This window comes from Trematosphaeria pertusa, assembly GCF_010094035.1.
Source record: "Trematosphaeria pertusa strain CBS 122368 unplaced genomic scaffold BU26scaffold_28, whole genome shotgun sequence".
NCBI classification, from domain to species: domain Eukaryota; kingdom Fungi; phylum Ascomycota; class Dothideomycetes; order Pleosporales; family Trematosphaeriaceae; genus Trematosphaeria; species Trematosphaeria pertusa.
In genome coordinates this window covers 54,114-67,736 of record NW_022987239.1, presented here as the reverse complement: position 1 = coordinate 67,736, position 13,623 = coordinate 54,114, and the positions used below count along the sequence as shown (strand labels likewise).

General features: G+C 55.1%; 5 protein-coding genes across 5 annotated transcripts; 2 read left to right on the top strand and 3 right to left on the bottom strand.

Moving 5' to 3' along the window:
• Positions 1–3,294: 3,294 nt before the first annotated feature.
• Positions 3,295–5,037, bottom strand: BU26DRAFT_442121 (uncharacterized protein; the record flags this gene model as incomplete). Its single annotated transcript, XM_033824494.1, has 2 exons — positions 3,295–4,618; positions 4,679–5,037. 2 exons carry the CDS (start codon positions 5,035–5,037, stop codon positions 3,295–3,297), a joined length of 1,683 nt encoding a protein of 560 aa, XP_033675581.1.
• A 176-nt stretch (positions 5,038–5,213) lies between these two features.
• BU26DRAFT_497512 (FAD/NAD(P)-binding domain-containing protein) lies at positions 5,214–7,345 on the top strand (the record flags this gene model as incomplete). Its single annotated transcript, XM_033826292.1, has 3 exons — positions 5,214–5,474; positions 5,521–5,948; positions 6,005–7,345. The coding sequence occupies exons 2-3, from the start codon at positions 5,694–5,696 to the stop codon at positions 7,343–7,345; spliced, it is 1,596 nt and encodes a 531-aa protein (XP_033675580.1). The 5' UTR covers positions 5,214–5,474; positions 5,521–5,693.
• Positions 7,346–7,422: 77 nt separating this feature from the next.
• On the bottom strand, positions 7,423–10,007 carry BU26DRAFT_544851 (endosomal P24A protein-like protein). The gene is made up of 4 exons (XM_033831755.1): positions 9,929–10,007; positions 8,713–9,866; positions 7,889–8,662; positions 7,423–7,829 (listed from the first exon to the last, which is right to left on the bottom strand). The coding sequence occupies exons 2-4, from the start codon at positions 9,809–9,811 to the stop codon at positions 7,762–7,764; spliced, it is 1,941 nt and encodes a 646-aa protein (XP_033675579.1). The 5' UTR covers positions 9,812–9,866; positions 9,929–10,007; the 3' UTR covers positions 7,423–7,761.
• Positions 10,008–10,463: 456 nt separating this feature from the next.
• On the bottom strand, positions 10,464–11,360 carry BU26DRAFT_535758 (EF-hand; the record flags this gene model as incomplete). Its single annotated transcript, XM_033831304.1, has 3 exons — positions 10,464–10,643; positions 10,691–10,986; positions 11,036–11,360. 3 exons carry the CDS (start codon positions 11,358–11,360, stop codon positions 10,464–10,466), a joined length of 801 nt encoding a protein of 266 aa, XP_033675578.1.
• A 1,003-nt stretch (positions 11,361–12,363) lies between these two features.
• Positions 12,364–13,623, top strand: BU26DRAFT_587088 (uncharacterized protein; the record flags this gene model as incomplete). The annotated part of the gene is made up of 2 exons (XM_033834674.1): positions 12,364–12,511; positions 12,563–13,623. 2 exons carry the CDS (start codon positions 12,364–12,366, stop codon positions 13,303–13,305), a joined length of 891 nt encoding a protein of 296 aa, XP_033675577.1. The 3' UTR covers positions 13,306–13,623.

Sequence of the window (13,623 nt, the reverse complement as noted above, 5' to 3'; positions counted from 1 at the left end):
TCTGGGCGTCTTTTGAAAAAGTCGCGCACTGATAGAAAGGATGGGCCTTGCGAATGAAGGACGCGGAGAATTACCGACTTACTGGCTCTGCACCAGGCTGAGCCAAAGGCGGCTGACTGTGATTGGCTCACACCTTGACGCTGCAGCCATCCTCGCACCTACTCGAAGCGCAGTTAGAGAGCAAGGGTAAGTTCCCAACGGTCATAAACAAGAACCTCCCCTTACCGGTGCTCCATATGACTTTGCGTATGCCAATACTCATCGAATTGAATTGCTGTCCTGCGATTACAGTCCAGCAATCTGGCCATTCCTCACTAAGGCACTGCTCAGCGGCGGAACAGGATAAGTTACTTTTCGAACGAATACACCCGCTAAAGTGTCCGATCCACCATATCGTCCAGCGGATGGAATCTGGATTGTCCGACTGTGAGGAGCAATCTCATATGCATGAAGCCAGATTGACCCTCCGTAGTTACGTCTAGTCAGTTCCGATCTTCACCTAATACTGGTTGGTTGAAGGAGGCAAAACTCAACCTCGTCGCCATCTTCGTTGCGGTCGCGATACAGATCATCGCGGTGACCTTGAAAAGAGTCTGGATAAGTCAGGTATGCTGAAGATGGTGGGCACGATGGGCCCGAAATCGCTCAGGGGATAAGGATCCTATTCTCCCACTATCCACCGGGGCCCATACAATTGATTCATGGTATGTGCATGATGGCGGTCAGGCTTCAACAACAGCAGATCTATGCGCTTCAGATCGACGTCATTCGAAGGTTCCGAGGCCGGGGATAGCTGTCCTGAATTTCTCAACGACGACAGAAATGTACGCGTGGATTAAGGGGCGTGGAAGCGAGATGGTTCAGGAACTTCGTACATGACGGTTCAACATTGGGAGCTCCATCAACCTATACACCTGAATAGGTTGGTGACCGTAGAAAGAGAGAAAATCAACCAGTCAGCCTGTACGGGGAATAGCTGACACCGTCTGGTGCGGGTGCGCACTTCTGTTTTAAGATGCTCGGATCTCTTTGTGAGCTCTAAGGAGCCACTGTCCGTATCACCGACTTCTGAACCGCTGATAGGGTGGACCCGGTCTGGCCTCCGAGCGCCCAGTGTGGAATAGCGTCTATATGATTCGTCAGTGGCTCGCAATTGTTGCTCTGGTTGGCACTTTACCAACGGAGAGCAAAAGTCCCGCTACGCCAAGCGGGATGTAATGCCCCAGCTTGGGTGCATACTACCTTTAATCCTTGAATTCATTACTATACCTAGACAAAAACATAGAAGTTGCTATTGCTTACTATATTAATCTAGTATACTCTTGCCTTTGTTCAAAATGCTTTAAAACTGTACAGCGTAAAGATAAAAGCATAAGAAGAGCTAGATTTAAACTAACGTATAGTAACAGTAACAAAGCCTATAGTAAGTATACCCTAGCCGTATTCACGGACTGCCTACACCATCCCCCCTAATAGATAGCTGGGGCATAGAAGGGCATGGCGACTTAGAGCTCGCTAATCGTTCGGGTCGTTCTTTGGCGAAAGAGGAAGCGAAGTCGAAGTACGGCCGTGGTATTGGTGGGTTGAAACCCGCAGCCGAAACTATGTAATGTAAAGAAAGATACCCTCGCAGCAATTCAAGGTGTACACACCTTGTTAGACTTCGTTGCATTTCCTTGAGAGAGTGATCCCTCCTCTGCGCCATGCCGTCCTCGAGCCTCCGGTATTCTTGGCTTGTTTGCGCCTAAAGAGCCAAAATCGACGTTTGACTCTTCCTGGAATCTTCTCGAATGAAGTGCAGGGATTAGACGTAGAAATGCGGTATGAAATAGAAAATGCAAGGGATAAAACTGTATGTCGAATAACCCCTTCATCCTCTTGCCAGTCGCGACCTAAATCACGGCCGCGAGTCAGCGTGCCTATAAAGATCTTCAGGTGTTCGAGCGGAAATAAAGAAGACTGCGGCGTGTCTTCCCTTCCGACTAACCTAGCTATGGCTCCTCGCCGCGGTGATGATATGCTACCTCAGGCACGCGAGCCTATGGAATGCAATGGCTGTTAGGTTATATTTAACGAGCCCAGGGGCACCCGTTAGCGTCATTTTGACGTGCAGCCATGTATGATAGGCTGGGCTTGAAGGCTGGGTTTGGCGCGGGCTGGTGCTCGATACCTAGGTAAGTCTCACGCACGCAGGGGTATGCTCACCGGTCGACGTGAAGGTGTTTCGTTATCTGATTTGTCTTCGGCCCGCTGGGGTTCCCGACAGCTCGGAAGCGGCCGTCGTTACCATGTGGCGCAGAGAAGTGACCTTACTTAATATCCAACGTTGATTCACATAGGCGTCCCCCGTGTCGCTTACATTTCCGTGTACAGAGATGTATGGATTTCGAGAATGTCCGAGCACTCAAGCGCCACATGATTGCTCTTACCATATATATATTTACCTCCTCCCTCAAGCCCAGGCGTCCAGGCAGCATCTCGGTCAATTCCTCGCTTGCAGACTTCTGGTACTGTTCACTTATACCCGGACAATCTCTCAGGCATGCCCGGCTACTTAGCGTGCTCTGAAGACCACAAGAGTTTCCATCCATTTTCCGAGGGGCGCCACGAAAAAGTCCAGTGGCGATCGGTTGCTCACCAGCAAGCATGCCACCACAGAGCTTCAATGGTATGGAGAACGCCCTTCCATGACCGGCTTGCCGCCACTATTCCAAATCGTCGAGTTGATATGCCGCTTTTCAGGTACAATAACTCCATCTGACAATATGGGATTATCGATACGCGATCGTTCCTGGTCGAAGGAAGCCCTGTTCGGCCTCCTAGGTGTAATCGTCGTCGTCATCGTCCCATGTATAGGCCCTTTCTTCAGACATTGCATTCGCAAGTACCGCGCCTCACCACATCGGAACCACCTATTGGAGGTCAGTCACATCGCACTCGTGCCGCCTTAGAGTCTCCCGTGTTAATGGAGCGGTATCAGGGCCTAGACAAGACTTGGAGCTCAACGATCGGAGACCACATCGGAACATTGGGCTGCGTTGGAAACGGAGTCGAAATAGCACCGTTGTTTTTGTGCTCTGAAAGGCTTCTCAATTTGGATTAGAAAGTCGCCCTACGGATACATCGTGCTGTCGCCACGAATCTCGCATCTTTGTATCAGCGTCCCCATTCTCGATAGGATCCGCGGGACTTCCAAACTCATTATTAGTTGTGACCTGCTCTAACCCCCGACTGCTCCGTGGTTCGAGGCAAAGATTGTCATATGGTAGCTCGTGTACGTGGTATAAGCTCCTCTTACGACCCTGCAGGTCTCGCGCCAGCAAGCCGAACGACCTGTCCCCCACTCTGGCTCTGTGCCTCCGTCACCCACCCGAGCACCTTATCCTTATTATTCTCTAGGTTCTTTTGCTTCACGACCTCCCACACATTCGGAAAGCCGGCTTTCAATGCACTCCCAGCTCTTCTTGTGCCTTGAATCGCGAACCTCTTCGACTTGTGACTTATATATCCGTTCAAGAATCCTTGGCTAATAAGAGACCCACAAATGCACTCAATCTCATCGATGTCTGGCAGAAGGAGGGTTGGCTGTAGGTCGGTGCCGTCGAAATCTGGGTCGACATAACTCGCTCTTGGTGTGAAGTCCTGCAACACAAAGGTTATGTGGCGTCGGCCAGGACCGCTATCTGCTTTCGCCATTGCTGGGGTCATGTATGAGCGTTTCTCGAAGTAGAGGAACGCAGCGAGAACGTCATTCAAATCCAGCGTTGGAGCTGATTTCTCCGATGTGCCTTGCTGGCCAGTGAGAAGGAAGACTCTGCGGAAAAGTGAGCGCCATACGAGGACCTCGCAGTAGTTTCCGATTTGATAGAAGAGTCGGTAATCGGACAGCCAAGCGGCGCTTGGGTGTGATAGATCGAGATTTGTTATCCGACGGAAGGATTCCAGATCGCCTTTCCGGATAGCCTCCGTAATCGGGAAGAAGATGCGTTTCAGTCCGTTGGCTTCCGGCCGCGAGTATATCTCCTGGGTAGGAAACCGGCCCAACATCAGGTTCGCAGTAACGAGATATATGAGTATGATTCGACGTTGCTTCACGCAACTCGCACCGACTGCGCAGTCGTCGTAGGCTTTCTGTAGACAAAGCTGAGCCTTGAAATAGTCTGTTGAAGTGAAATAGAATCGACCCAAATAGTACAGATACGTGACGCGTTCGGAAGCCGGGTAGTAGTGGATAGGTGGCGAGTAGCTCATGATATTGTGGAAAATGGTCATGCAGCTCTCGAGCTTGTCCGCTTGGAAGAGTATCTTCAGGCACACATTAGCCATCTTGTAGACGCCAACCTTTTTGCCATCGGGTTTCCCATCCTTGATACCGCCGGGCGCGGTGTTTCTGTCGTTGAGACACGTGATAAAGCCATTCCTGACGACATTGGCAGCCTTCTCAGGAAGGGATTCGCGCCGACCTTCGTCGGTGACTGTGGCAGCCGTTAGATGCTGGATGAGTTCGGGGCGCCTGTCCAAGCCTATTGCTACGCGCGCAAAGACCTTGGCGTAGCCGATGAGAGTTGGTAGGACGAGTATTCCTTTCGTGGGATGTTGGAGGGCTCCGTTAGCTTTCCTGTGCCTCTATGAGCATGAAAGAAAAGACACTGGTTCATCCACAGAGTGGGATGCTTACTGTTGGAGCTCGCTCAGCCCCTCGTACGTGGTCAACAGGTTCTCGATATTTAGGTCGCGGATGAAAGCCATCCACCCAGCCAGAAACAACACCATCGGACCCCAGCTCTGCACGGGCCGGCCTTCTTCATCTTCGCTGTCGCCTGTCTCCGTCACAGTGCTTCGTACAAGATGTTGCAGTCTTTCCTCTGATTGCTCGGCCTCCGCTGGGAAGTGCTCTCGAAGTGACGCGATGAGTTGCACATAGATTGGCTGAAAGGGCGGCTCCAGGACCAGGATAGAGTGCAGCTTATTCGCGTCGCGGTTGCGGAGTGCTATATTGACCTCATTACAGAATTGCGCCTCCAGACCCTGAGCCATGTCGAAACTAGCGAAGGTGAAGGATGTGGAATGGTGGAGTCGGAGGTCGTGTCGAGCGGGAGTGCGGAGGTCGGAGCTAAGTTTAGCGCATGGCCCAAGCTTCTTCGCTTGATTGACAGGGGTTCCCAGAGACGCGTCTTCCACCCGTGACAGCTTCAATTCTCGCACGGGAATCCCAACTTCTGCTCCTTCTTTCACATGCCGTCACAGCAGTCATACGATGCATTTCCTGCCATAGCGGGCAGCTTGCAGATGCTGTTTATGCCCGATGATAGGCGCCAGTCGGGCATAGCCCGTTGAAAGCCAGTCGAGCTGCACAATCTGCACGAACACTACCTCTATATAAGACTCGGCGCGGGCGGGATTCGACGCGGCGATGAATATCTTATCGGACGCGACGTGTATTTGTATCAGCGCCAGCTGAACAGTTCGAAAAGGCAAGGGACGGTGGCCGGGCGGCTTTCACATGCTAACGTTCGCTAGCTTCGCGTTCCTGAAACTACAACACCATGACATCAGAGTGGGTAATCCGCGAAACGCACATGCAGGACACGGCTCCTTGCTCCGCAAACCTCCGGCTCCCCATAAATCCTCCTAATTCCCTTCAATCCATTTCTCTTTGCCCCCTCATGCCATAGCAGGCTCAATTGGCAACAATGGGTCTCGAACACTTCCTCCAACAACTCGTCACCAACCCGATCCTCTTCCTCTACCAGATCTTTCAATGGGTCCTTGATCGTCTCCTCTCGCCCACTCCTCCGCCTCTCCACACAGACCTCAAGCGTCCCAAGATCGCTATCATCGGTGCTGGTCTCACCGGCGTCTCCGCAGCCTCGCATTGCGTCGGCCATGGCTTCGACTGCCGCATCTTCGAAGCCGGACCCAAAGAGCACCTCGGCGGCATATGGAGCGTGCGATCACCTTTATCCTCTAGCATCCACGCTTACAAATTAACCTTCGTCTACAGAAAGTCAACAACACCTCGGGGCTCCAAATCCACTCCATTATGTACCGCTTCCATCCCTCCGTAAAATGGAAGAAAGGCTATCCCGACCGCCAACAAATCGTCTCCCAAATCACCGACCTCTGGCACCGCTACGGCCTCGAATCAAAAACAACCTTCAACATGCGCGTCGACAAGGTATACAAAGACCCGCTAGGGCGTTGGATCATCAACGACCCATCGTACGGCCGCTTCGACGGCGTCATCGCCGCGATAGGAACGTGCGGCGACCCCAAAATGCCCACGCTGCCCGGCCAGGAGAACTTCAAGGGCGAGATATACCACTCGAGCCAATTAGACGGAAAGTCGGCCAAGGGAAAAAAAGTGGCCATCATAGGTGGCGGGGCCTCCGCAGTCGAAGCACTAGAATTCGTCGCCGCAGAGGAGGCCGAACACACATACGTGCTCGCGCGCTCGGAGAAATGGATCATCCCACGTAATCCGCTCATCGACTCGCTCCTCGCCCTCAACATCTTCGGCTCCGAAACAATCTTCTCATGGATCCCCGAGAACATCCTGCGCCTCTTCTTCTACCGTGACCTCTACGACATCTCGCCCCCTAAAAGCTCAGGAAAAGGCATCTTCACCGAAACCCCCATGGTCAATGACGATGTCCTCGACCTCGTCCGCAGCGGCAAAGCGTCCTGGCTGCGTGGCGACATCCTCGGGTACGATTCCTCCGGTGCCGGCATCCGCTTCAACAGACGTGCCCAGGGCGTCCCTAAGAACGGTCCCGGAACCGAGAAACTCATCGAAGCCGACATCGTCATCATGGCAACCGGGTACCAGCGCCCAAGCCTCAAATTCCTCCCCAGCGAAGTCTTTGAACCCCCATACGATCCACCAAATTGGTACCTCCAGGTGTTTCCCCCGGAACATCCCGATATCTGCGCCAACAACTGCACTTACGTCAACGCCATCGGTACAGTGGGAAACTACCATATCGGCATCTACACGCGCTTTTTGCTCATGTATCTCGTGGACCCGCTCGCGCGCCCACGCACATGGTGGATGAAGCGCTGGATCGACATGACGCGATGGATCAAGGCGAAAGCGCCAGGCGGCGCTTTCGACTTCTTCACATACTCTGAGCTGATATACTGGTTCATTTTCACCATTGTGATTAATCCGTTTCGGTGGAAGTGGGCGTTCTTCGTGCTGTTTGGCGTGGGGAAGGATTTGCCGCTGAAGGTCGTGGAGAGCGAGGACAAGGTGCGGAATGGGATGGGGATGAGGAATGCCTTTCCGAATCATGAGGAAGGGGCGTGGATGGGGAGCGGGAGGAGTCGGGGAAGGGAGAATTAGGTATCTCACACAAAAGCTGAGTCCGCCGTGGGGAAAAGAAATAGCATTATCGTGAGACAGCACGGTGACAGGAGCATCGGGACAGCATAGCATAGTATATGCGTTTATACAAACTTCCCATTCTTTTTTTGACCGCACCAGCCCGGAACTACCTGATGCGAAGCCCTACGGTTTGAATTCCGGATTCAATGATTTCCTGGATATCAAGTCCCCGCCATGCGCTATGCACACGACCCAAATGACGACGATCAAGATTGCAAAAGTGGGAAGAAGTGAATAACGCCATCCGACTCCTTACGCGTCTAAGCTATACAAGCCGAATAACCTTTTGAGCGCATTGGCAAACATACATACACCAACCAGAAATGTCGACGGGGCAAAAGATTGAAAGCATATCTCATTCGACCGGAGCTCGCTCAGTCCACCTTGATGGACTTATAAATCTTCAAAACGAACAACCAGCTCGCAAAGAAGCCAATCGTACCTATTCACTCATTAGCATCCACCCGCACCTCATCATGGCATAGCGAGGACAAGACTTACCAGTAAGCACAAAAAAAAGCAAACTTAGCAACGCACTATACCCTAAATACACCACCCCACTCGTCCAGCTCAAAAAATGCACATCCTTCATCCAATACAGCAGCGCGCTCGCAAACACATAAAACGCGCTCGCGCCCGCCGTGCAGAAGCTGCGCCACTGCCAGTGGTAGTTCTCGGCGCAGAGCAGGAAGTAGATCATGAGGACGGTGACGGCGGCACTTGTCATGATCATCAGCCCGTAGCAGATGAACAGGAAGCCGAACATGTAGTAGACCTTGGAGAACCAGATCGAGTTCATGATGAAGTAGAGCTCGACGAAGATGGCGCCGAAGGGAAGGACGCCTGCAAGTGCCATAGAGGGGAAGGGACGCAGGTAGCCGCCCGCCGGGGGGATCTGGCGGGGGATCTGGTTGGTGCGCACTGGTGCTTCGACGACGGGTTGCCTAAAGCCGACCCAGGAGCCGGCGAAACTGAGCGGAACACTGATGACGAACCAGATAATGACAACGATCAGCATTGTGGTGAAGGGGACGGCTCCGGAGGCGCCGCGACCCCAGACAAAGAGGTTCAGCAGGAAGAAGGTGGCGAAGACGAGGCCGGGGAGCGCAAAGGGCGTGTAGAAGAAACAGAGCTTCCAGGATTCGCCATGGAAGAATTTGTAGATCCGCGAGGAGACGTAGCCACCAATGAAGCCGAAGAGGGTGTAGAAGATGATGATGACGGTTCCGAGGGCGCCGCGGTTGCTTGGGGATAGGAAACCGAGGAGCGCGAATGCTACAGAACTGTCAGCGGCATATGAGGGCTCGCAGATAAAAACGACCCACCGATTGTCAAGCCAGCCATCATGAATAGCTGGGCGCCGTTGCCGACCAGGACGGCCAAGAACAGGGGATTCTTCGGCGGTCTGAAGACGTCACCGTGCACAAGCTTCCAGCCCGAATCTTCTTGCACGCCATCCTCAATGTTGCCATTGGGCCCAAAGTCGTCTAAGGCGAGCTGGTCTAGACGGTTGTACCTCGCAATGTCCTTCTTCAGGGTCCGCACGAGTATGGTGCTAACCATTCCTATCAAGAAGACCACAATGACGGCAGAGTTGATGAGGGAGAACCAGTGTATCTTCGGGTCATAGACGTGGAGATACTTGTCCCATCGCGTCGCGAACGGCGTAGGGCTGAGGCGCCAGTATACGCTGTACGTGAATGTTACCGACATGTTCCCGTTCTCGTCCAAAACCACTGCATTTTCCTCATTGCCGCATTCTGCCTGCCCCTTGTCGATGTACTTGGAGTCTCTGTATGAGTAGGGGTCCACAAGCACACCTACGACGCGGTAGTTGTCCGGGCCGGCCTCGTGATAATCGATCACGATGTCGTAATGGTTGTTGAGCTGCGGGTATTCTCCGTCCACCTGGCCCAGTGCAAATCCAGGGCTGTAAAAAGGCGTATTTGAGTTTGGATCTTTCAGCAGCTGCGCCGCCGGCAGCCCGTCTATTAACCAGTTCAAGTCGTACCCCTGGTATATCCTGCTATTGACGAACAGCGCATCCCTCGGCGCATATTCTCGCGGCTCGCACAGAGCTTTGCACGTCTCGTTCACCGCCATCTTCAGCTCAAACGGACTCGTCTGTATGCGGTCGCCGAACAATATGCTCCCCAAGCTTTCCCGGATGTATTTGGGGCCGCCTTCAGGCTGGCAGAAGTGGAACGGCGGATGGTAATAGTCGAAGGAGAAGACGGAGCGTAGCTTGGGGTCGTTTTGCGAGTCGGCGGGCGTGAGGTGGTTGACGTAGAGCGGTACCGCGTCGCCTTTCTTGTATGAAGTCGGCGCGACGCCCGGAAAGTAGAATGCGGAAGCCGGCGCGGGCGCGAGGGCGAGCAGGGAGGCGAGGAAAGCGCCAGTAGCGGATATGTCGAGGCGCCTCATGACGGGAATCTATGCGGATATGCGTGGGGAGTGGGAGGGAGGATATCGACGGGCGCTGCGCAGTGGTTGAGAGCGTCAGCTCGAGCTTCCCAGGGAGGATGACGGCAAGGCACCTACAGAGCGCCCGTTAGGCGGCGGCGGCGAAGGCTAGTCCGAGTATTGATGTGGCGGGAGGTATTCGCCGAGTCTGATTGTGCGCGAGTGCCTCGCGTCGACTGTGATTTCTGGAACGGTGGTGTCGGCTGATAGAAATGTCAAATGTCGTAAAGCTATACCTGTCCGTAGCTTTTGGTTCCTGAGTCGCGCTAGCCCTGATAGAAACAGCCCGGCGTGGCTGAGCTGGTCACGTGGACGCGCCAATCACCCGCCTGCACCTGCACGCATCCCGGTAGGGATAGTCAACGAGGATATTTGTTCATTGCAATCCCGCATCCCGCATCCCGAATCCCGAATCCCATCGTCAGCCACGCTATCCCTATTTACATCTCAATCGATGTCCCATACGCCGAAGCGACCTCAGACCTCCTCCGCAGCCCACATGCACGCAGCCGAATAGCATACAAAAGGAAACCCGATCAATGCGCTGTTGATATCAAGCAAGCCAGTGAACACCTACTGAAAACAAGATCCGAGGTTAGTGGTATCTATCCGCCTACACAAGGCCATCGTAGAGAGAAAGAGCAGACACAATGGTCTCGTCGCGCTTGGAGCCCTCCTTGAACTCGGCCATGTCCAGGCTGCCGTTCTCGTCCTTGTCCATCATCCGGAAGATCTTCCGTACGCGCTTCTCCGGCGTGTCTTCGTCCTCGGGCAGCTTGACCATGGAGCCGACCTATCCGCATTAGCGCATGCACCAGTTCGTTAGCTGTGCCCGCCTACCATCTTATATATGGCCTCCACAATGGCCAGCATCTCCTCGTAGCTGATCTTGCCGTCGCCGTCGATGTCGTATAGCTGGAACGCCCAGTCCAGCTTGTCCTCCATCTTGCCCCGGCTGGTGACGCTCAGGGCGCAGATGAACTCTTTGAAATCGATAGTACCGGATTTGTCCGCATCGAAGACGTTAAACACGTAGTCGGCAAATGACGACGGGTCGCCGAATGGGAAGAACTGCTTGTAGATCTTCTGGAACTCCTCCTTGGTGAGCATGCCGGAGGGGCAGTCCTTCAGGAAGCCTGCGCGTATTCAGCCCAAGTCACCCTGCCGCATATGCGCGCTCCGCACCTTTGTACCATTGCTGCAGTTCCTTTTTATCGAAGTGGGTCGCTTTCTGGAGGTCGGCCAGCTCCTGCTGGGAAAGCTTGCTCTGGCTGCGGTGTCGCACAATCAGCTTCTGGTCCTCTAATTGAATGTGTTCCACAGGGCTCCGCTCAGCAAGCTCCTGCTTAAAGGACTTGACAGCGTTGGAGAGGGCGACTTTCTGCATAGCCTGATAGCGCGCGTATTCGGGGTCGTCATGGTGGGGTATCTCGACGTGGTGCTGGCGCGCAAACTTGAGCGGCGGATGTTCGTGCTCTAGCAGAGGCACCTCGCGCGCGCCCAGCGGCATGTGAGGCGGCGAGGCTACGCGTTCGCGGTAGTCGGTGCGGCGGTCGATTTCGGCTTGCATGACGGCGGCGTCGGGTTGAACCGCAAGTGTGGGCTCGATCCGGACGGAATGGTGTTTGAGCGCCGAAGCCATGGCGAGGGGCAGCCGCAAGAGCATCCATTTCACTCGACCCTGGCGCTGCGTCGAGGTGAAGGGAAGGCGTGTATATGGACCAGGCCTGAAGCCGCGGCCGGCGCGCGACCGCAAAGGAAACCGGTGACGAAGGAGAGGGCACGACTTACGATTTACCCATGGCTGTAGCAGAGACTACGTCCGCGACTGGAGACGTCGAATTCGGGATGAGTGTGTGCGCGAGGAGGAGGGGGTTTCGGGCAGGCAAAGGTCGGGCGTGCGGTTGCAGAGAGGATAGAGATAGGATAGGGTAGTGAGGTCAGAAGGCGCTGTGGCGGGGTATGGCGGGGCGCAGCGCGGCTGGAGCCTGGGAGGGGGGGGGAACAGAGAGGCGTGAATCAGCGGTGCAGTAAGGTAGTAGTAGTAGCAGGAGAAGCAGGAGAAGCAGTAGGAGCAGCAGTAGTAGCAGGTGCGCCGGCCGCACGAGCGAGGAAAATGTCGGACGGGTCTGGAGCGGTTTCAGAGGCTAAACGGAGTGACCGTTCGGCCGTCGCGTCAATTATAGCGGCCCTTCCGCTCGCCATAATGCACGTCGTTTGAGCCCGCCTGCGAACGCCCGAGGCCTCCGTGCGGCTGCCTGGGAACCTTCCAAGGTGCGACGCTCTGCCATCCTATAATAAGCTGACCATCCAGCACCGCGGAGTTGGCGCCCAGCGCATGCAACCCTTTTAGCCCTACCCTCAGCTGGCAGCCCCAGCGAAATCCTTCCCGCCCTCGCGCTGCCGTTCTCAATCACGTGCCCACGCATTTCTGCCCAGGTGGCTTCCAAGGTCCCTTGGACGCTTGCTCCGCGCTCGCGCTTGGGGAAGCTTGTTCGCACCGCCGCGCAGTCATGGACGCCGTTCTGCACGAGCAGTTCCAGCGCGTCGAGGCCGCACTCGGCACGCTCGTCGACTCGATCGCGTCCTATAACCCCTCGCCGCAGGCCGCAGCCGACCTCATCGCCGCCGACGAGGAGCTGGGCCGCCGGCTGGACCAGCGTAGGTGGTCAATTGGCCCAACCCCCGTAACGCTGAGCTAATCTGCGCCAGTCGCGCAACACCAGGCAAACCGTGACCGCATCCAAGCCCTGCACGCCGAAGCCGAAGCTCTCGAAGAGCAGCTGAGGTCCTCGGTTGCGACCCTCGCCAGCCTGCGCCGCGAGCTCTTCGAGACGCCCGCGACCACCTTCCCAGAGAACTCGCGGCCGGTCCCCTTCGACGAACTGCTCCAGTACGCAAAGAACATCTCCAAGTACACCGTCCCGCCGACGTACCGCGAGCGCGTCCCCCCACCAAAGGCAGGCCAGGACAACGACGGAGAGGACGGCGGCTCCAGCGCTGCAGCGTCTCATGCGGCGAATACCCCTGCGAATGCTGCTGGCGCATCCGCAGCTACGCAAGAGCCACCAAAGGACACCGCACCAGGCCAAGGAGAGGAGCCGAAAGACATCACAGCCGAGGAGGCAGAATGGCTGAAGAAACTCAATGATAGCCAGATGCCCTGGTTCCCATGGCCCAACAACGACAAGATTCGGCGAGGCAACCTGATGCAGATCCAGCATGAGCGTGACCAAGGCAACGACCCCGCGCAAATCGACATCGCAGGACGCGCGGAAGAGGAGAAGAAGAAGGTGGGGGCAGTGGTACAGGTCGCTCGAGTGGCTCCAAAGCCCGCAGATTCGCCCAAGAAGCCGGTTGAAGCTGCGCGGCGGGTTGAGGCTCCTGCACCGCAGGAACGGGAAACGAAGGTCTTTACTGGCTTTGATTTCACGGAAGAAGAAGAGGAGGACTAGTCGTCCGAGTGCCCTCGAGGAGCTCCGCGCGAGTAATGTCTACTGGCGGCAATATGATACCAATACCAATGTATATATCAACATTCGGTCTTTGCTTCTTTTGCAGGGACGCATTTGTTCCTTGTAAGTTACGGCGTCAGATAATTCGGACTGCCCTTTGCGCGCCGAGCGCTCAGAATAGGGCTGCGAAGCTCCTCACAACGCGCATCCCAATTCAATCTCGTGGATCCAGCATGCCGCTTCCAATGGCAAATCCTAGCGAGGTAATCGGCATGTCGGCATCTACTTTTCAACGCTAGCGGCATCTCGACTCATCAT

What these genes read in the sequence shown, in the direction of transcription:
- BU26DRAFT_544851 (XM_033831755.1), bottom strand. Translation starts at nt 9,811, where the DNA reads ATGAGGCGCCTCGACATATCCGCTACTGGCGCTTTCCTCGCCTCCCTG. An exon ending in GATGGCTGGCTTGACAATCG is followed by an intron (nt 8,663 to 8,712) that starts GTGGGTCGTTTT and finishes ACAGTTCTGTAG; the next exon opens with CATTCGCGCTCCTCGGTTTC. An exon ending in GCTTTTTTTTGTGCTTACTG is followed by an intron (nt 7,830 to 7,888) that starts GTAAGTCTTGTC and finishes ATGAGTGAATAG; the next exon opens with GTACGATTGGCTTCTTTGCG.